At 54.5% G+C, this 21,108-nt stretch overlaps 3 protein-coding genes across 6 annotated transcripts in view; 1 reads left to right on the plus strand and 2 right to left on the minus strand.

Moving 5' to 3' along the window:
* DNAI1 (dynein axonemal intermediate chain 1) overlaps positions 1 to 13,054 on the plus strand; it is a 153,886-nt gene extending 140,832 nt beyond the window's left edge. For all 4 annotated transcript variants that reach the window (XM_057413657.1, XM_057413659.1, XM_057413660.1 and 1 more), the window contains one exon: positions 12,775 to 13,054. In XM_057413657.1, coding sequence (XP_057269640.1) covers positions 12,775 to 12,879 — 105 coding nt within the window. In that variant the 3' untranslated portion in view covers positions 12,880 to 13,054. The remainder of the gene's footprint in view (positions 1 to 12,774) is intronic.
* Positions 13,055 to 13,984: 930 nt separating this feature from the next.
* On the minus strand, positions 13,985 to 15,697 carry ENHO (energy homeostasis associated). Its single transcript, XM_057413620.1, has one exon. The coding sequence runs from the start codon at positions 15,383 to 15,385 to the stop codon at positions 15,200 to 15,202; it is 186 nt and encodes a 61-aa protein (XP_057269603.1). The 5' UTR covers positions 15,386 to 15,697; the 3' UTR covers positions 13,985 to 15,199.
* Positions 15,698 to 18,551: 2,854 nt separating this feature from the next.
* Positions 18,552 to 19,635, minus strand: RPP25L (ribonuclease P/MRP subunit p25 like). Its single transcript, XM_057413618.1, has one exon. The coding sequence runs from the start codon at positions 19,549 to 19,551 to the stop codon at positions 18,991 to 18,993; it is 561 nt and encodes a 186-aa protein (XP_057269601.1). The 5' UTR covers positions 19,552 to 19,635; the 3' UTR covers positions 18,552 to 18,990.
* Positions 19,636 to 21,108: the final 1,473 nt, after the last annotated feature.

A 21,108-nucleotide genomic window follows, 5' to 3' on the forward strand; every position in this document is an offset into this window, starting at 1 on the left:
CATCCATAGCCATCCTTGGCTTTACCTGTCTCTCCTGCAAATCTTCTCCTGTGGTTGTGTACTTGCCTTTCTTCAGACTTTTGATGCCAATCCACAATGACAAGTGCATGGCTGAGCTAAGCCAGGAGATTGCAAAGGTTAGGCCAGACGTGGGAAGAATAACGGGCTGAAAAATCAATGGAGCAGTTACCAGTAGGATAAGTGGGAAGATAGCTCAGAGCAGTCTGCAGATTTATTGTGGGCATTGTCCTCACTGGCATTTCAAATTCCCCATCGATTACTTGGGGTATCTATTAGAGATCTAGCAGAAGTCTTTAGCAGGCCTGATAGAAGAGGGGGTCAGAAGGACTTTGAAAGACTTTGCATCTGGACTGAGAATTTGGCTTGTTCAGCCTGGAGAAGGCTCTGGGGAGACCTTAGAGCAGCTCCAGTGCCTAAAGGGGCTGACAAGAAACCTGGAGAGGAGCATTGGACAAGGGCCTGCAGTGACAGAGCAAGGAAATGGCTTTAGACTGACAGAGGGAAGACTGAGATGAGACATTAGGAAGTTCCTTCCTGTGAGGGTGCTGAGGCGCTGGCACAGGTTGCCCAGAGAAGCTGTGGCTGCCCCATCCCTGGCTGTGTTCAAGGCCAGGCTGGACACAGGGGCTTGGAGCAAGCTGCTCTAGTGGAAGGTGTCCCTGCCTGTGGCAGGGGTTGGAACTGGGTGAGCTTTAAGGTCCCTTCCAACCCAAACCACTCTGGGATTCTTTAATTCTATGATTCTGTGACATCTCAGAAGGAGATGAATTCACTGAAGACCTTTGCAAAATACCAAAAAAACACTGGTCTGAGCTGTCTTTGATCCTGCTTTGGTGCAGAGCCCAGACAAAGTTCTTATGGTTGAAGGACTCAGATATACAACAATAAACCCAACCTGCTTAGCAATCCCATGTCTGCAACATGATGTGATTTCCGTGGGGAGCGAGGTGAGTTTGGCTCGTATGTTCACCACAATAGCATTCAAGCCCCAGATGGTCACAGAGGAAATGTTGCATTTGTCTGTGGTTAAGTCAGGGTTTGCTGGAATAAATCAGCTCTGTTACAGGTTCTTTGCTGCTCTCATTGGATTTCTGGCTCATTTACAGATGATTGCTGGAGAGGTTAAATTACAAACAATGACCATTCACAGTGACCCAGGCTTCTTAAGGATTTTACAGGCTAGGGAGAGGCTGGCAATATTTTCCTAGCTAGCTTCTTCTCACCTTTGGAATGATTCAGCTCTCACTTAGCATTTTTATGCATCTTTGTGGCAAATAGGGTGTTAATGAAAGTATTATTACTGGAATTAAATTTGGATTTAATTTGCTGAGCACAAGTGTCCCCTTTCTGTCTTCCTTTTGTTTCCTGCTTGGTTGCCAGCTGTGAAAATATCTCTTTTCAGGATCGCTCTGGATGCCGAGGCACTTGCGCTGTGCCAGGCGTGCAGCAGCGCAGTGGGCTCATCCCCTGCTGGGCTGTGTCTCACCCGGCTCTCAAATGATGCTGAGCACTCCTCCGCAGTGAGAGGGAAGAGCAGGATCAGCAGAGTGCCTGGAGAAAACACTGTGTCCTGGCGTTTGTGGTGTCTGTATCTCACAGCACTTTACGCACGCAATCCACATGGTTTTACTGGAGAAGGAGGGGTGAGGCAACATCACTTTATAAAACAATTGCATCCACCGTTCCTCTAGGTCAGTTTAGGCATCTCATATGTGCTGGTGAGGAAGGGCAATTTTGGTCATCATCTTAAGGACTCTCAAAACATCACCAGGTTCTTGTTCAGTCTTTATTACTTCCTCCCAGACCTGCAGCCTGACACCATGTCTGGGTTTCAAGCAGCTCCTGACATTAGGACAATACCCGGAGGATCCATACATGGGCTCGGATCAGAACAGAAGCAGGAGAGTCTGGGAAGAAGTGACCCCTCTGATACGCTGATCTGACCACACTGGCGGAATCTACAGTCAGAATTAATATCCAGATGTGGCAAAATCTCTACCATCTCCATCAAGGAGGTACCTCCTCCAAGGGCCCTCCAGGACAAGTGCTGGCTGTTTGCCTCCCAGCATTGTCCCAGCCGTGTTCCTCTCTCCCAGGTCCAGCAGCACAAAGAGCAGGGCGAGGATATTTGCTGGCATGCTGAGGTTTTCAGACTCAGTAAGGTGACAGGCTTTGTACCAGTGTTATTCTGTTAATTCAGCACTTAGTGTTACACATGTGCATCAGCTTCAGTTAACCTCTGATAACGGGTTCCCTGTAGTCCTTAAATCTGCAATTAATTGTCTGATAGTTGTTTCTGCCAACTTGGCCACTGTCTTGTTGAAGATGTCAGCTTATGCTTAACCTTGTTCTATCTCTGGTCGTGATGGAACTTGCTGAGCGACGGAGAGATTACCTTGGAAGTGCTTACCTTAAGGACCTTAAATGACTTCTACATTGTCTTCTTCCCAGCCTGCCTTTATTTCATAATACTACATTGCAAAGAGACTCCATTAGTTTTAGCAGCCTGTTTAGCAGATGGGTTTAACTGGTCTATGGCCCTGAAGTAATTACATTTTGGTACAACAGAGACACAGCAGTGAACATGTGAAATTAATTCAGATGCAGCATCCTGGTCAGTCACTCAAAGCAAAGAGCAGTTTAGGGAGGCCATCTCCTGCCACACTGTGACTGTGCTGTTGGCAGCATGGACAATCACTAGGAATAAATCCCTCTTACATTTTCCATAGACAATGTTGGATTGGCTTTTCCTATGGTCAGTTCTTTCTTAAGATGTTTATTAGCATCAGAGAGATTGATTACTGCTCATATCTCTCTTCTGCCTCTGTTATAATTAAAACAGCAATATATGCATGAAGAAATTAGATTTTAATAATGCTTTTCTAAATAGGATGTCAAGGAGCTTAGTACAAAGACTTGGGCTGGAGCCAGATCAGCATCTTAAGACTGGATTGTCATTAAAATGACTGCCTTCTGCCTGGAAAGCTTACCCTAACACAGGGTCTAGATCTGCTTTTTAGTCAGACTGCACTTCATCTTTGCCTGCAGACAATATCTATGCTTCTGGGTGGCAGGGCCAGAGTCAGACATGTGTAGGCACGTCACCAATGCGTGTGGAATCTAGTCCTGCTGGTTAGACAGGAGCATCCCCAGCTCTAGCCCCATCACCATCCCCATCACTGCAGGTCAGGAGCCAATATCTGGGTCTGCCCTGCGTTCCTTCATGCAGAGAGGTTGTTGATCGGGTCAGAGCGGATCTGCTCATTGGTGGCAATGTATCCTGGAAGGAAGTGAGGTCCTCCACAGGTGCCTGTGCCCCAGAGATGCAGTCCCTGAGCTGCCTCCCAGCACATCACTGACTTTCTCCTGCATTGTTTTATCCTGCCTGCTTCTGGCTGATAGGCAACCCTTGGGCCCTGCATTTGCGGTTGGGCCAGGATAAATCCTCTCCTTTGTACAGCTCTTACTCAGACCCATATGGACTTCGAGGAGACATCCCAACACACAGTGATGAGCATCATTCACTAAGCAGCGCTGCGTCAATCCCACCTTCAGAAGATTGACACCAGCAAAGCTGCTAACCAGGAGCTCCCAGGCAACGGGGCACTGCGGTGGTGAGCTATATCTATGTGTGGCAGGAGGGGATTTCTCAGCAGCTGTAATAGGGTCAGATTCTGGGAAGAGCAGCAGGATTTCCCGTGGATGTCCTGCATCCAGCTTCTTGCTGACCCTGTTAAAGCTCTGATTTACATGCTGCAGCATAACTCAGTCATAACTGATGCGATTTAGCGTGACGTCCAGCATAGCCCAGACTAATAGTGTATCTGTTTTCCAGGCATGAGAGTGTTTTTGTGGTGTTTATCATTTGGTTGGCCGTTTCCTGTGCAGCAGGTGGAGAGAAGCCATGCAAGTTGTTTAATCCGTGGCAAATGAAAGGCATAGTCTGAAGTAAACAGGGTGTATTGTGGTGAGGATGGCGGAAAAATAGGAAGAGAGGGAAATGAGGTGGGAATAATCAACCAAGGAGCTGAGCAGAAGAAGATCTCACTTGCCAGCAGTGGCCTGCCATAGCAGAGGTGTTGTACTGTTGAACACAGGCAAGAGAAGGGTGAGAGGGACACGTGAGCTAATCTGTCTGCACAGCTTAGCAGTGCAACGGCCTCAGCTCCAATTTGGGATACCAGGCTGGAAGGACGTGAGGAGCAAGAAAACACCAAGGACAACGTGGCCAGTTGAGAGGTTGGAATCAGGGAGATGCAGCGAGATGCGCACTCCTAAAGGGGTCCAGGGCTGACAGGGTGAGGAAGGCAGTGCTCTGAGGTTATAAGACGGCAGCAAAAGGCTTAGGGAAAAGGTTTCATTGGGTGTGAGAGGGACACGCTAGCAGCCGTCAGGAGATGGGTTGGCAGCAGCGTCGTTGAGGGGGTTGGTTCAGAAGAAGTGGCATGCAGGTGATGGGATCAGAGCATGACAATCCGCTGCTTGGGGCACACTGTGGGTCAAGTGCTGGACAAGCATCTGTCAAAAGCAATTTAAAAGTAGCTGCTCCCACCATGGACCAGGGTGGATTAGTGCACTAACCCTTCCCAGCCCTGCTCCATGTGACACTGATTTAAATGAAAACTACGCACAAGACTGTTGTCGTTGAGATGACACAACTGCTCACACAGTTGAAGTACCTCGTGCTGTTTCTGGAGCATCCCTGAGTTCAAGTGCAGCCATGCAGAAAGGGAAAGAATGCTGTGGGCTGACATTAAAAGGCAGACTGAGCTCTTTCAGTAAACTGAACGGTATCAGTTGTAATACATCTTTCATGCCATTGACATTTAATGTTATTAAATATCGGGCATCTATGAGTGAAGACATTTCTTTTCACTTCTATTTATAGTACAACTAATTTTCCAGCATACTTGTTATTTGTCCAGAGTGAAGTATATTCACACATTTTCATGTTAGTAGCAAACAAGAATAGCTTTCTATGAAAATATTCCTATGAGCTGTATTAAAAAGTTTTAAAGAAGGTGCCATGTTAAGAGAGAAGCAGCAGCTGAACTTTCTTAAGGCAGATGAAAGGTGATTGCAGGGGGTATGCGTATATATTAACAGTGGTGGCCAAAGACAGAGGTATTGTAAAAATTACAACGTTTAAAAATATACTGTTTATGCAGCTGCAGATGATCTCTCATGAGATGCTATGCCTATGAGATAACAGCAGTCCCAAGGTATTGCAGGAGCTGCGTATACACATCCGTGTTTGGTTTTATTAAACTCTAATCGGCAACTGCTTACTGAGCTGTCACACAAAAATGATAAAGTAATGCTGAAGTAAGAAAAAGAGATGCTGAGTAATAAGGAAATGTTGCTGTGTGGCTGATGGTGCTACCTGCCAGCTGGCATCGAGGGATGCAGCTTAAGACTGCCATTGTCCCTGCGCATTGCAGAGCATCTCCTTGATTTTGCCCCTTTGGATAGGTTTGATGTAAGTGCCTGTGGGTGCTGTGTGTGCCTGAGCCTCCTGCTGCAGGGCTGCTAGCATGAGTATAGGGGTGCTGTAGATGTGGTAGACACAAGAGCTAGGGAAGCTGGGCATCTTTATAACTGTTTAGGATGCCTTGAGGCTTGGTGGCTGGGCCAGTTCACTGGAATTGTGGCAACACTTGAAGTCAAGCTAGAAGCCAAGGTATTGCCTCTCTAGTGGTTTCTGTGGACAATCTCAACCAAAACCCACTTCTTGCTTACTTCCTTCCCACCACTTAGGTCTGAGAGATCCCACAGCTAAAACTTTGGGCACTAATAATCCCCACCAGCCTTACCATCCAATGCCATTATAACACGTGGCATGTGGACAAGCTTTGGGCAATGGGGTTTCCTATTTGGGCTAAGAGCTAATCCAACCCATGCAGAAGAGCCTGATGGCACTGCAGAAAGTCTGAACCTGGAAGGGGTGAATCTAGGGTTGGAGGGCAGTGGGGGATGCACTGCCTGTATCACAGTAAAGTAAAGGAAAGAGTATCCCATCCCTCTGTCCTTAGCCTAACAGTGGTTTACCCCACCAAGACTCTGTGGGCTGAAGGCAAAAGCTTTTGGGCTTGTTATGGCACCCCAGCCCTTTTGCAAAGCCTCTGTGGGTCTAAGAGGGTAATTAGCTTGCACACTGAGCACACAGATCTGTGGACTGACACTCCATGCATCTTGTGAGGAGTTTGTCATCTCACCAGGCTGCTCCGTTCGAGGCGGCTGTTGTTGGCTTGTCTCAGTGACTGAGGGTAATGATGCCCAAAGGCAAAGCTGCTCTCCATCCCTCGCACACGTACACACAGACACACACACACTGCTCACAGTTAGAGCGCGGCCAAACTGTCCCCAGGGCTGGCAAAACCCCGTGTGACCTCCTGAAGGAGCGGGGAGCCTGTTGCTGATGCTTCCTAATCACACCATCTGTGCAAGGCAGTTAAGGCTATTTGCTCATGTGGCCTGTTTCAGACCATAATGTCTTTGGATAACTTTAAAATTTATCCTTCACTCAGAGATTGATGATATGTGAACTAAGGATCATGAGCACATCCCTGTTTCGAACCGTAAGTGTCAGATATGGAAAAGGCAGAAGACCAACTGGTTGAAATGGGTTTGGTGGGTTTCTGGAGCTGGTACTGGGATAAATTCAGGCATTGACAAATCACTGTAATGCCCAGTTCAGAGGAGCTGAAGTCCCCCTGAGTTCGTGGGCTCTGTTTGTGCTGAAGTTTGGACTCTTTCACTAAAGTTTTCATGCATGACTGCTAAATGTAGTCTTACTATGGCTATATTTAGGTGCCTAAATTAGTGGTGTGTAAGAGACATTACTCATGGCTCTGGAGTTAGCAAGGACAGGGAGCTTTCAGTGTAGTTGGAAGCCAGATCACTTTGTCAGTGGCCTGAGCAGAAGCGCTCAGTGCTAAACCTTTCTTTGTCCTTAGGTGAGCCTGGCCTTGCCTGTCCTGCACCCTATGGAGCCCACAGCACCTCATGCTGCCCTGTGTACAGGGCTGGTGAGGCCATGCTCCACACTGCAGTCACTGTGAGATGGGCTATGGTCTGAGCAGCTTCCCGTGCTCAGCCAGGGTGTACAGCTAGATCAGGCCAGCCAGCAAGTGCTTTCAGAGGGCTCTGTCAATGCTTCATTAAACGCTGTTAGCACAACGTGCTTTGGAGGCACACTGCTTCATTTTTCTCGAGCTCCTTGCTGAGGGCCAGTAGAGATTGCACCAGGAGACCTATCAGCATGAAAGCAGAAGTCAAACTCCTCCACAGCTTTGCCTGAGGCTGCTGAAACCCATGGGGAAGGGTTTAGCTGCTTCTGTGTGCACAGCTTTTGCTTGGCCAGAGAACGCTGCGAGGGGGATGAGCAAGAGTGTGAGGTCCCAGCCAGCCTCCAGCAGAGCAGACACAGAGCTCTGATGATGATTGTCCTCCCTTATGGCCATGGATAAGGGCCTGACCTTGCTGCTAGCTCTCTGCTGCTGCAGAGCCTATCCATGCCATCAAATGATCCCTTTCTTCTCCCATGGCTCTCCGTAAGCCAGCCAGCCCTGTGGTGTGCTGCAGGCAGGTACCTGCCATTTAGACATAGGTGAACCCTGCCCTCCTCCTGCATGTTGAACATCACTGACGTTTGCTCCCATGCCTTGACCAGCTGCTGAACCACAGTGCTGTGTCTTTGCTGGTTCCAATGGCTTCACTGGTGCCTCCCAGCAAGCAATGGCAAATCGCTTGAGGCCATGGGACGTGTCTGCCCTGCTGTGCCTTGGCATGGTCCAGTGTAGGTGCTAGCAGAGATCTCTGACTCAGATACGTGAGCTGGAGCAAGGAAAGGTGCTTGACCTGAAGTGTTTTAGCTGAAGCTGGAGGGATGAGCATCTTTGAGGCCAATGATCCTGTGTGGCTGCTGACGCCTGAATGACCCAGTCATCCCCAGGGCGTTTCTGCTGGTTTCATTCCCTGCAAGGAGAACATTTCCTGCGTCATTTATTTCCAAACAGTAGCAGAATAAGCCTAAATCCTTATCTCCAGTCTGTCAGCTAATCCTTCCATGGGCCAGGAGCAGTGCTGTCAGATCAGGCTGTGAGTGTGACTCGAGGCTCTCTGTGGTTGATAAGCACGTTGCTGCTGCATGTAAATGGGCTTCTTAGGAGCCCAGATGTGGTCCTGGCACAGGCATCATCCCCACCTCAGTGGAACTCCAGCTTCATATCACAGCAGGTTCTATCACACCCCCATTGGTGCACGTTTGGTCAGAGGCCCAGGAAGCAGGTGTTGTGCTGTGTTGATGAAAGAATTTGGGTTTCCTTTCTTTTTCCTTCCGTTTCCTAACAGAAATGCTTCAGGGGAGTCTCTTTGCTTTCATTTATTGAATTCACCAGACCCATCATCAGTGTGTTTGCTAATGGAGGAGGCCATACCCTGGAGGTATCACCTTAACCTACCCCTGAACAGGATAGAAGACACAAGAACAGGTCTTCTCCAGAAGCAACATACCTCTGAAGACCTGTCAGGCTGTGTGCCCCTTTGCACTGAAGATAATGAGGATGGGAGTTTTGGGCAGCCCCATTAACGCCTTCTTGGATCTTCTCACCCTCTGCAAAATCAGTCTGTAAAAGCTTAAACCTGTTTTGCATGGGAAGCTGGTGTCCCAGGTCACTGGGCTGCTGCGTAAAGTGTCCAGATCCTGTCTCAGAACAGCTGTGCCCAGAAATCCCATCCCATCAGGAATGTCAGAGACTGGGATTATCAGTGTCATGAAGAGAGCAGGGCAGGGCCAGGCCTGTGCCCTTGACCAAGACTCCGCAGAGAGAAGGGTTGCCTCTGTTCCCAGGGAAGTTACTGGGACTTTTCTGTCTGTTAGTGCCAGTGTGGTTGACTCCCTTGCTACTTTAAAACATAAACAAGTTTTGCTTCATTTAATTGAAACCCTACAGCAGATGTTTTATGATTATTACACCGATGGGGTGGGGGGAGAAGGATGCTGAAAACTGCCAGCTTTTATGGGGGAGTTTTATTAACTTGGCAGTTTACTGCTCAGCAAGGGAATCAAGGCATCAGCTGAGACACAGGAAATCCAGCCTAAGTGACTCCCATATCCTGGATGTAGAGTTCAGGATGTGCCAGTGTGGGTAAGGCTTGGCCTGGGGTCTTCAAACAGCCAGTCCTCATCCTTGTCCTTGCTCTGCCTTCACCCCTGGGGCTCCATCTCAGTCATTTTCCACCTCTTACTTCACTTCTAGTGTCAGTACTCACCTCTGGGGCTGAGAGGACCACTGAGGGCCCTGCAGCAGTTGTGCCCATGTCTATAGGGCCAGGACCCCTGTACCTCAGTTTATTTGCCTGGAGAGCCAGAACAGAGCCCAGGCATAAGGCCAAGGGAGTGTGAGTGCAGAGGGGGATTTGGCCATGAACACAGCAGCATGAGGATATGTAGGGGGTCTCCTCCCCATCTCACCTCCATACGGTCATGCTCTGTGAGCAGGGCAGAGTCCATCCCCACACAGCACCTTTTCTGCCCATGATGTGAGCTTTCCTGGCACGTCCCTCAGCACCATTTCAGCCAAAAGCATTTTGCTCTCCTGCTGGGAACTGTTAACAATAAAATTGATGCAAACACTACTGTGAGCAGCTCTGGTACCCGCTCGATGAGCTCCTCAGGGACAGACTTCCTCTGTAAGCACAGCTCTGCATCTGTCAGCTCCAGAGGGGGGATGCTCTGCCCTGGCTCCCCCTCAGCTCCCGATGAGCCCTATGGATGTGGTGTATAAGCAGAGATGCAGGTGGAGAACGGGCTCAGCTACATGCCATGTGGAAAAGAGTACCCCTTCCCACGCATGGCATCCGTCAGGAGAGAAAGCCCATCAGCAGCCATGCATGGAGGTGATACTTCCCTGCACCCTGCATGCTCCAGGAAACTGCAGCATCCCTGCTCCAAGAAGAGCTGTTCCTCAGAGGCCTGATGCAGGCAAAGCCCCTGCATCCAAGCAGATGCCCCGATGCTATGGTCATGTGTGTGACAGCAGCTTGGCCACTCACATGCACAGGCACCCTGGGAAAAGCAGATGGAGAAATAAAGGGAAACTTTCCATTCCAGTGCACCCAAAAGGACATTGTAATCTTCCTTCCCTGTGTCATCCTGCTTGCCTAGTTATGTGGCGTTAAATTAGGGCTCTGGTTTGGTTACGGCTCATTACAGGCTTGTGTGTGGCTTTGTTGCAGCTTGTTTAAAAGCACCAAAGGAGTAGAGTCAGTGTGAAAGTCAAGGTCTAAGGGACAGCTCGGTGACAGGAGCTGGGCCTTACCTGTGTCTGGTGACTCCAGCAAGGCGCAGGACCCATGGACCTGGCTTTACTACCTGGAGGCCATCAGTCAGACTCAACCAGTGGAGAGAGCAAAGGGCTTGGGGTGGAGGCAGGTTGATGGAAGGTGGCTTCATCATCACCTTTTCCCAGCTGAGCAAAGCAGTTGCCTCTTTAGTTAGTGTCCCACGGACCTGCGTATGGTGCTGTGCGCGACGCAGGGTGCCAAAGGGAGCGCTTTGAATGCTGTCAGGCAGCAAAGCAGCTTTTCTGCAGAAATAGCTGAGTCCTAAAATATCCCCAGCAGCTGTGTTTATCCCAACGCTCCCGCTCGGAGAGATGCTCGGCTGTGACGTGGGCCGTTAGTACAAACACCGCTCGCAGTGCCCGGACCGGAGCCACGAAGGGCGTTGCTCACTTAGAGACACTAATACAAACCAGCACTGTCCTGGCATGCAATGGATGGAACTGGTAAATCTGAGCACTCAGATGAGCAGTGGGGCTCTCTGTGAGCAGAGGGCTTTAGGATTGTCCCCGTTCCCCCCTCCAGAGCTGCTTACATCCCATCCATGTCCTCCAGCAGCTGAGAAACCCTCTGTTCTGTCAGGATTGTGCTGGGCTGGAAGAAGGAGGAAGCCCAGGGATCATAGAATCCCGGAATGGTTTGGGTTGGAAGGGGCCTTAAAGCTTACCCAGTTCCAACCCCCTGCCACGGGCAGGGACACCTTCCACTAGAGCAGGTTGCTTCAAGCCCCATCCAACCTGGCCTTGAACACTGCGAGGGATGGGGCAGCCACAGCTTCTCTGGGCAACCTTTGCCAGAGCGTCACGGCCCTCACAGGGAAGAGCTTCTGCCTTACATCTAACCTGAACTTGCCTGGTTTCAGTTTAAACCCATTACTCCCAGGGACTTCTAGAAATGTAGAGAGATCCCTACAGCCCTACAACTTCCTCTTTGTTGTGCATTGGCATTTTTTTTGTCAGTGCTGAAGGAAAGGTGCGTGTTTCTAATTGCTGCGAGGAGTTGATTCAGTAGGAAAAGAATTGATCTTTCCTAAGTGGGGAGAGAAGAAAGCAGATGCTGCTTGCTGCCATCTTGGTCTCTGAAGAGCATCCGTGTGCAGAGGCTGTGCTTTGGGGATCCATAGGGCTGGGATCCCGCTGCCACCTTTCCCAAGCCCCCCCTGCCAGACTGGGAACCAGCCTGTGCTTGGCATCTGGAGTGCCCAGAGCCGTGCTGACACAGAGGAGCTTCCCAGCCCTGGGGCAGGGACCCACACAGCTCCAGAGGCAAGGCACGAGCCGGCAGGGTGGCAAAGGGCAATGGTGTGAGTGGAAGGCAGCACTGAGCAATAGGATGCAGCAGCAGGTGGGTGCTACTTTGGAGGAACCCCACAGGGTTGGACGCTCAGCTGCAGGAGGCCTTGGTGGGCTGAATGCAGGCTGGAGCGCTCCTCTGCTGCAGCTGTGTCTGCCATGACATGTGTCTGGACAGCCCCAAGTTATCACTTTCCCAAATCCTCTGAGCTCTGATGAGAGCAATGCACTGATGCTGCAGCCCACAGCCGCGGGACATGCTCTGCCCAAAGCATTGGGTGGCACTGGTACCCTCAGCAGGGACATCATCCCCCAGCAGCTCCTGCTTGGAAGCTCCTGATGCTCTGAAGCAAACGAGGACTGAACTGGACATGCTTATTTCCCTCATGCAATATGATTTCTCCCAGGATGCTGGTGGTTTGCTCTGGCACCCAGGGAGGGAGCTGATGGGTTGGGAGAGGTGCTGGGAAGCGTGGGAAGGTGCTGGGGTTGGCAGAGGGGTGTGCAATGGGGGACAAGGCTGTCTCATGGGACATTCAGGGTATGCCAGGGAAAAGAGAGCCAAAGCAAGGGCCTAAAGCTCACCTGGGAGCCCTGACTCACTTCTTTACCCCCCAGGTTAGGGGCTCTCAGCAGCCACTGAGAGACTTTTTCCCACTCCTGGGAAAAGCCATTTGAATGTGATCCCCCCTCCTGTGACTGCCTCTGCCCAGGAGCACTGCACGGGATGGGCATGGTGGGACCATTTTGGGGAGGTCTGGACACTGCACTGATGTCACTGCTCTAGGAGTGGTGCATGCCTGGAGCCTCCCCGTGGGGCCTGGGGGGAAAGAGAGTGGTCCAGTCTCACGGAGCTGAGAACGGTTGGGGGGAGAGAGGCAGAAGAGGGTTTGTGTTGCTCTGGATCAACAGCTCCATTTCTATCGGCACCCAAACCCTTCTGTACCACCTTTCCCGATCCACGGGGGCTTTTGCACATCTCACGGCACCTTGTGCTTGCAATACAGCCACAGGCAGGTGCATCCCCCTGTGGATCAGCTCCCTGAGAGCTGGGACGCAGCAGCCCTCCCTCCAGCGCTCCCTGCTCACAGCTCTGCCTCACTTGCTCTCTTTGCAGGCGAAGAAAGGCCAGGAGGTTGAGAAGGGCCCCGAGGTGGAAATCGCAAAGCTGGAGAAGCTGCTGAACCTGGTGAGAGAGCCGGCGAATAAGACAGGGCTGTGAGCGAGGGGGAGCGGCGGCTCTGCTGGGGCCGCCGGCCGAACAAGCCCAGCTTTGATCGGCGGCTGCTTGGCATGCAAGCCACGGCCCCGCGCCGCCTGCTCTTTGCATAGCAGGAACACTTCGCCTCTGTGCCCGGGCAAATAAAAGGAGGTGCCGGGAAAGCTGCGGCAGGCAGGCGTCTCTGGGGTCAGGCAGGCTCCACTGCACCCTGTCCCGCACCGACCTTCCCACCCTTGGTTGGGCTTGCGCAGGAGGAAAGCCCTATGGAGGGCTTAAGGAAACCTCAGGGCTGCAGCTTCAGAGCAGCCAGCCCCACCAGGAGCGCGGCCCCAGAGGCTGAGCACTGCGCTGCAGCGCCCCATATATGTGGGGTCAGCCACACGTGGATTTGGGGTGGTAGCCTAAGCCGGTGGGTGGCTGGGACCTGGCCTGCCCCCCCATGGCTGTGGAACGGGGATGCGCCGTCACTGCAGCAAGGACTTAACACCGGCATCTGGCCACTAGGATTGGGATGCTCCTGCTTCCCACGGGGGGCTCAGCCCGCTCTGCCCTGCCGGTGTCGATGGGAACGGCTGGAGGTTGGCAGAGCCCTCCCTGCGCTCGGCGCTTTGCAGCACAGGGATTAGCGTGGCTGTGGTGGCAGCAGCAGCCGCGGTGGCCTCCCCGCATGCTGATGAGCAGGGACCTGCTGTCACCGCAGGAGCCCTACACACGGCTGCCGGGACTGGGGACCACAGATGCTCGTTCCACCAGGCAGGGTGGTGACGGCTCCTCCAGCTCGCTTGTGCCCCCCCATAAGCATCCCTGTGACTTAAAGCCACAGCTTTGAAACTCTCCAGTGCCTGTACCACCGACACTGGGGGTGTCCCTGCTGACAGCTGCCCCTATGCCCCTAGCCCACAGCAGGCATTAAACATCCAGCCAGGTTGCTCACCCAGCATTTAAAAGCCACATAAAGATGCAGACATGAGCCCTTGTCACCACTGCCCAGCAAACTGCGGGCAGTCCTGCAAGGACCAGCCCTGGGGCAGCCACTCCTCAGCCCTGCAGGACACACAGCCTCCGCCGAGTTCACCAGGCACTGGGCAGAGCTCAGAGACACCTCCTGAGTCCTACAATCAGTTTATTAGTCTAGTAAAAACAACGCTGCAATGGGAAGTGTTAGCTACACCTGATATGGGGAGGAACTGCAGGCTCTGCCAGGCCTGGCCAGTGTCCCTCCCAGCACAGCCCGTGTTTCTATCCCCATATTGTAGAGGCTGTGCCAGGGGGGCTCGGGTATTGCTCAGCTCTAGGATGGGCAGGATAGAGCCCTCCAAAAAACTCTAGGCAGGGCAGAAGAATGCAGCTGCCAAGTTTAGGGGCAAACCAGACCACCAGCATCCCTTCCCACAGAGCCACTGTGGTCTCTAGGGAGCGATGGGGCTGGAAGACCCTCCAATGCCATTCATCCGGGCACCGTCATCTCCTCACTGACTCCCACCTTTCCCAGCAAAACCCCATCCCAAGCTGCTTGCAGGAGGGGTGGGGATGCCAACAAAGGCACATCTGCTGCCCACAGACAGGTCAAACCCCACTGGCCATGGCTGGGAGCAGGCAGGAGGGAAGGCAGGGACAGGCAGGGAGCAAGGAGGAGGGCTGTTTGCCTAGCAGCGTTGGTGCTAATGCTGGAGGGGATTGATAGACCAGGGATGAATGGACAGACCATGCAGACTCTCTTGTGACTCATTAAACTGGCTGCTGGGGCAGATAGATGCCAAATGCCTTCATGATTCTGGGGGCACTTGGCACCCCAAGGCCATCCCCAAAGACACCCAGACTAACACCCTGCTCTGCCAGCCAGGCTGGGGCTGCAGTGATTCCCCCAGGCACACCCCACTATGGGACAGCGTGGGGACAGGCGATGCCAGCCCCGCTGCCTCCCCTCTCCAAGCCCCATTCAGGTCTGTGATACCATAGCCAGTGTCCCAGGCCACGAGCACAGGGAGAAGCCCATGGGCTATCCCCAAACAGGGGGTGTGCTCTAGCGCAGGGCTCCTGCGGTGCTCACTCGCCACTGGGACAGGCAGGATTGACTCCGTAGCACATTCCAGCCTCTGTTTCTCCATCCCCATGGTCACTGTGGGCATCTGCAGGGACTTCACACACCAAAACCACACAGGCAAAGAAAGGGCTGTGCCCTGCGTCACAGCCCCAGCCAGCAGCTCCGTATCCCTTCTGCTCTCACCGTACCCAGTCCAGATCCCCAGTCCCAGAGCAGGCATCCACACTGGCACAACAACTCCTTCGGCACAGACGGGTACCTGGGTCCCCGGGCAGCTCAGCGCTGCAGCAGGTACTTCTCTTCATTCTTTGCCTCATCCACTTCAGCACCCGGATTGTTCTTGGGGCACGAGGGGGTCCTGCAGGCTTTGCAGAGGATGAGGAAGAGGATGAGGATGAGCAACGCGATAACGCAGTTAAAAGAAATGGCCACAATCGCCCCGGTGGAGAGCGCAGCCCCCATCGCCGCCGTCCCGCGAGGAGAAGCGGGTCCCGCAGCTCGGCCCCACGCTTGCGGTGCCAGCGCAGCGATCGAGGGAGCAGCCTCCACCCGCCGGCATTGGCGGGGGACGAAGGGGGCGGCGGCGGCACTGGCGGTCGGACGGGGATGGGGACAGGCAGGCAGCAGGACCCCAGCGCCCCGTCACAGTTTGGGCGCTCGCAGCCGTGTCCGGGGCTTCACCACGCTGCTACAAAGGAGTGATGGGAGCTCTCTCTTGGCCTGCCCTCCTCTGGCAGCACAGCGGGGGGACACGGGGACCCCTCTCCTCCCTCCGGCATCTGGAAGGGAGAAAGTCACCGTCACCACCACCATGAGGGGACAGGCTGCCCGACCCCTCCGGGGGGAATATGGGGTGCCAGCGGGCAGCGGACCCGGGGCTCTGATAGCGTCTGGGGGCTGCAGAAGATCCCAGGACCCATCCCGTACCCCACACCCCGGCTTTTCCCCTCATTCCCTGCCGGAGCCACCAAGCTGGACGTATCCCATGGGAAACCCACGGCTTCATCCCGGCACAAACACCCCTCCCCGGCCACTCCCAGGCTCTTTCCTACTTGCTGGACCCCACACCCCAAAACGGGGCGAGCGGCTGAGAGGGCAGCAAGTGGGGTGCGGGGCAGCCGCCCTTGTGCTGTCGGGCAAAGCCCCGGCCTCGGGGGTCCCCCGTGCCTCTAATTCCCGCCCCGCCGTGCAGCGGGACTCCCGCAGCAACAGGTCCCGCCGAGCCCGCGCTCCCGCAGCAGGACCCCGTTGTTACCCACCTGCCTCCGCTCCGCCCGGGGGCCGCCGGGACCCCGCCGGTGGGGAGCTGGGGGGCGGCGCTGCCGGGCCGGGTCCCGGTGCGAGAGCGGAGGAGGGTCCCTGCGCGGGGTCCCGGCGCGGAGCGGGGCTCTGGGGCCGGGTCGTGGTGCTGGTGCCGGAGCGGAGCAGGAGCAGGAGCAGGAGCAGGAACAGACCCGTGCTCGAACCCGCCACGGGCCGCCCGATGGACGCCGCAGCCCCGCGCGCTGCCCGCCACCTCCCGCCGGCACCGGGGGACGGGGGCGTGGCTAAGGGTGCCCCACCCCCGGCCATTGGTTACCGCCCCTCGCCCGAAGTGCGCCATTGGGCGAGCGCTCGGATCAGGTCCCGCCCTCATCGGCCGGCGGACACGTGAGCGGCTGGGAGGGCAGCTGGGCAGCGCGCGCTCTGCCGGCCTTGTCCCGCACGTGCTGCCTGCTTTACCTGCCTGCACTGCCCGGCCCAGGCTGCCTTCCCCACACCGCCGTTGCCTGCCCTGCCCTGCCCGGCTCTCCCTGCTACTGCCTCATCTTGCCCTTCACCACCTGCCGCTGCCTGCCCTGCCCCTGTTCACACGTGTGCACACACGTGTGCGACACACGTGTACCTCAAGCCCTGGGCTTGCGGATGTTCAGCGTGAGCGGGCAGGACCGGGCTGGGGTCCCTGCTGGGACACAAGGGCTGCAGGCAGGGTGGGCACGGGCACTGCCACGGATCAGGCGTTACAAGTCCCTTATGGACCTTCAGTGCTTGGGGATCTGCCCTCCAAGGCACAGCCGCTGCTACCTGCCCTCTGAGGAAGCTGAAGCAGGAGACAGGTAACTGCAACAGCCCTGCCGGCGAAGGACACAGAGGTCGCACACAGGGGAAGTCGCTGGGAGTACACAGGGGCTCTCCCCGCTGTTGGAGGTCCTGGTGGAGCTGCTGCGGAGGCACTGTTGGAGCTGCTCTGGAAAGCCATGGCTGGGCTGCACGGACATACAGCAGTGACACATGGGGGGATGTGCTGCAGCCAGCCCCAGGGGGCTCAGTCAGCCGAGGGTCACTCGTGAAACAACAGACCAACTCTGCAGGTTTGGTGAGAAGGCATTAAAATCTGCCACCGCCGAGAGGGGGGATTACACTGGCTGTTTGAGGATCAGTGCTTCTCCAAGAGGGTGCATTTAACAGTAAACAAACACAAACACATCGCTTGCTGCAATGTCAGAAGCTGTTTGTTCAGACACTTGAGCATCTTTCCTTGGCATTTATCACTAATCTGCTAATTAGTCAAGAAAAGCAGCCTCCTCCTTAAGACATATGTGAGCAGCAACTGGGAGCAACACCAAGGTAAAGCAGCTTAACTCTGTCCCTTGCACCAGCACCACAGAGGAGTCTGGTCATTTCCTGACCTCCTGCTGAGCTCCAGGGACAATGGTGGGGCACAGCATGAGGCCACCAGAAGGCAAGAGGACTAGGCTTTTGGCTGGTGAGAGCTCCTAGTGATGCAAGGGCACCATGAGAGAAGCCTTGCCTGTGCAGGCATTGGGTTGTGCAGGTAACCCACCATCTCTCCTGCTGCCTGGATTTAGATAAAATCTTTTTAAATGCTTATATTGTTTCTTGTTGACTTGACAAGGCAGAGCATCGGGTCCTGCTGCAGCTTGCCAGCACAGGCAGCGCTGGGGACAGTGTGAGCAGGGGTTGTGCTGGTGGGAGCTCACCCCGTCACCTGAACACTCCGTACTGCCCAGCAGCACTCTCCAGCAGGAAATTATAGTGCTAAAAAGGACCTGATGTCTTTTTCTTTGCCTCACTCAGATGCTGGGCTGAGTCCTTCCAAAACTGCAGTTCTAGTTGGTTTAAAACAAAATAGCAAAAAGCTCCCCAGAAAAACAAGCCTATAGCGCTGACCTTTCTTGGGTATTACAGGTGATCAGCAAAGCCAGGAAGAAAATCTCCCACTTCACATCTGTTCCCGGTCAAGAGGAGCAGTGAGTCCTCTCTTCCTCTGGAAAGCTGAAGGAGCAGAGCTCCAGCCAGTAGCCGCAGCACCGGCGCTGACAGGGTGACCTCCAGCGGGGTGAGGAAGACATGACAAATTTCACGTTACATGAACAGGAAACTTTATTTCAAACCCACCCTTGTGCGTTATAAAGGAGCAGAAACGGGAAAGAACAGGGTCCTCTGGAGCCTACCACCACCACCCCGGGCACTTGCGCAGGTACAGGATTTCAGGTTGATTACGACACGACCCGACCCCCTCCCACTTTGGCAGAAAGGAGGATAGAAAGGGAGCTACGTGCATGCAGATGGAGTTGTATTCCTGCAGTGTTACATTCAAACTGCCCCACAAGCTCAGCACAGGCAGAGAAGCCCCGTGCTCCACTGTCTGGGAATGCATGTCAGGGCTATCTCCCCTCCACACCAGTGAGAGCCTCCTGACTGCACAAACAGTGCTTGGTGTGCACAGCTCCTGTTTGGGCCACTGCACCACCCCTCCTGAGAGACTGATGGCCATTGCTCATGCAGAGAGAACTCCCGTCTTCCCTGAACCTTGCTCAAGCAGAGACACCTCCTGTGATCCCTGAACTGCAGCTAATGTGTACAGCCTGGCAGCCCTTTGACAAGGGAACTTGTCAAAACAGAGTTTCAGACACCTACAGACACACCCTATTGAAACAGTGAACTCCTCCTGCCCTCCCCTGACCACTCTGCAAGCCCCCGTGTTCAGCAGCAGCTTTCCAGCAGCAGCAGCTGGTTTGTTTCTGATGCTCCCCCAAACTACACCCAAGCTCAGTGCTGGTGTGTCAAGACTTGGTGCAGGGCTCTCGAGGTGCTCCTCCAGTGAAGTGAGGGTGCTTCCCAGTGCTGCCAGCTCCCCTGCCTCCACCCTGCTTCCTCTTCACCTGGCCCTGGGACTCTGCTGCAAGTGTCTCAATACAGAAGGCATCAAAAGAGCCCGGAGCCTGGTACCCCGGCTCCTGAGGATTGAGGGCGTCTTTGCTGAGTAGGACACATATGGCGGGAATGTTTCTCTTCACTGTCAAGGTATCGAGACCTGCCTCAGGCACAATGGGTTCCCAGATCTCTTCAATCTGTTTGAAGAGCACTTTGGTGATCTGGTGCAGTTCTTTGAGCCTCCGTTTCATGATTTCCACACATGTGATGGTCTTGCTGACAGCCTTGCCTGAGCCAGTGAAAAGAATCTGCCTCACTGAGTCCAGCTCCATCTTGCTGATGGCATAGCCCATCAGATTCCTGATTTTGCTCCCATCCTTCACCTTCATTTCAATAATGTCAGGGGGCAAGTTGGTGAAAGGATGAAGACAGGGTTTCTCCACAATTTTGGTCTTCTTATAGTTCTCCATTCTAGAGTGCGGAAAAGGAAAACAGATCTGTTAATACAAACTCCCACTGAAAGGAACCCTCACCACAATCAGCTACAACCTCTCCTCTAAAGGGCACTCCAAGCTGTCAGAGCTGGGGATCCTGAAAAGGCATATCCAAAAGATCAGCAGGAATACCATCATCATGCCGGGGAGCCACCTGTCTTCCTCAGCACATACCTACAGCACAAACACTGCCAGAGGTCAGCCTTGGTCCCGACAGGCAGGTGGTGACAGGAACAGAGTTGTGGGCCTAAGCTGGATGAAGTAAGAAATACAGGCTGTACCTCAGAGCAAAACAGAGAACAAATGGGTGAGCTGAGATTACCAGGAACAGAAGCCAGGGGTACACTGACCACATCTGCACCCTGTGAGACACACCAGAACATAGGCACGATGAACCGAGGCATGGCTCAACTGCACCAGCTCACTTCTGTCTCAGAAAACAGTGTCCTGGGGCTCCGAACCCCATGGCTGGCCAGACCAGGTGAAAGGGCAGGGACTGGATACTTGATAAAGCTATGCAGGGCAGACAGGCGCAGGTCAGGGGCTGCAGGCAGAGACACGTCACCAGCTGATGAACAAAAAACGTGCTTTCTGGGGGAAAGACAGAAAGGTCCAGTCTTATAGCTCCCCTCCCTGCCAAGACTGGATCCCTCTACTGCCAACCCAACCAAAACCTGCCTGAGTAGAGCATTCCTCTTCCCACCACATAACGCCCAACGTGCCAAAGCACACAGCACTAAGGCTTCGTTATCTGCAGGGTCATGAGCCCTGTTTCACCCACAACCAACACATTCTACCTCATCCCCTATGGAAACAGGCCTGGCCAACGTCCCCCCTCTGTACATAGAAAGCACACACTCTCCACGAAGCCTTCACCCTTACGACGGCAGTGGGCTGACACAGGGGCTGGGGACACTGCTGCTGTGGAGATGGAGATGCGGGCTGCCAGAGGATGCCAGGGAAGGGCGAGCTCCCTGTCGCTTGGGTTAGGAAAGACAAGCCTGGAGAACCTACCGCTACTGGGACGTGGGGGTGGGTGCGGGGAGAGGCAGGCGAAGGCCTGGGAAGGGCCAGACCGCTGTGCAGGGAACGCACACTGGGGGAGGAAGGCGGCCAGGCGGCTGGAGGGGAGGCCAGGCCGCTGCTGCGGGGCATGAGGCGGGCGGGGAGGGTGGCAGGCCGCACCATGGGGGGCTGCGGGAGGCCGGGCGCCTCAGTGGGGTCCCGGTGGAGGCCGGGCTGCACCAGAAGAGCCCATGGGGAAGCCAGTCGGGCCCGGTGGGCGGCCGGACCAGGGCAGCGGGTCGGGGTGCGGGAACGCGCCTCACCTGCGGACGCCTCAGAGTGCCCCTCACCACAAGATGGCGGCCGTGCGCAGGCGCGGTAGAAGGCAGGCGGGGCGCCGCTTCCCGCCTCTCGCAACGTCACCGCGGTGGGCGGTGCCACGGGTTGGGTGTGGGTCTGCCCCCTGCCGGCCCGGGGCCGGAGCTCCCGCTCGCACCGGGGTCCCGGTGCGCACCCGGCCGGGAGCGG

This window comes from Pezoporus wallicus, unplaced genomic scaffold, assembly GCF_028554395.1.
Source record: "Pezoporus wallicus isolate ANWC-B61680 ecotype Strahan unplaced genomic scaffold, APGP_CSIRO_Pwel_v1 contig_8776, whole genome shotgun sequence".
In the NCBI taxonomy this organism is placed as follows: Eukaryota; Metazoa; Chordata; class Aves; order Psittaciformes; family Psittacidae; genus Pezoporus; species Pezoporus wallicus.

Coding starts and splice junctions, on each gene's coding strand:
- RPP25L (XM_057413618.1), bottom strand. CDS start 19,551: ATGGAGAACTATAAGAAGACCAAAATTGTGGAGAAACCCTGTCTTCAT.
- ENHO (XM_057413620.1), bottom strand. CDS start 15,385: ATGGGGGCTGCGCTCTCCACCGGGGCGATTGTGGCCATTTCTTTTAAC.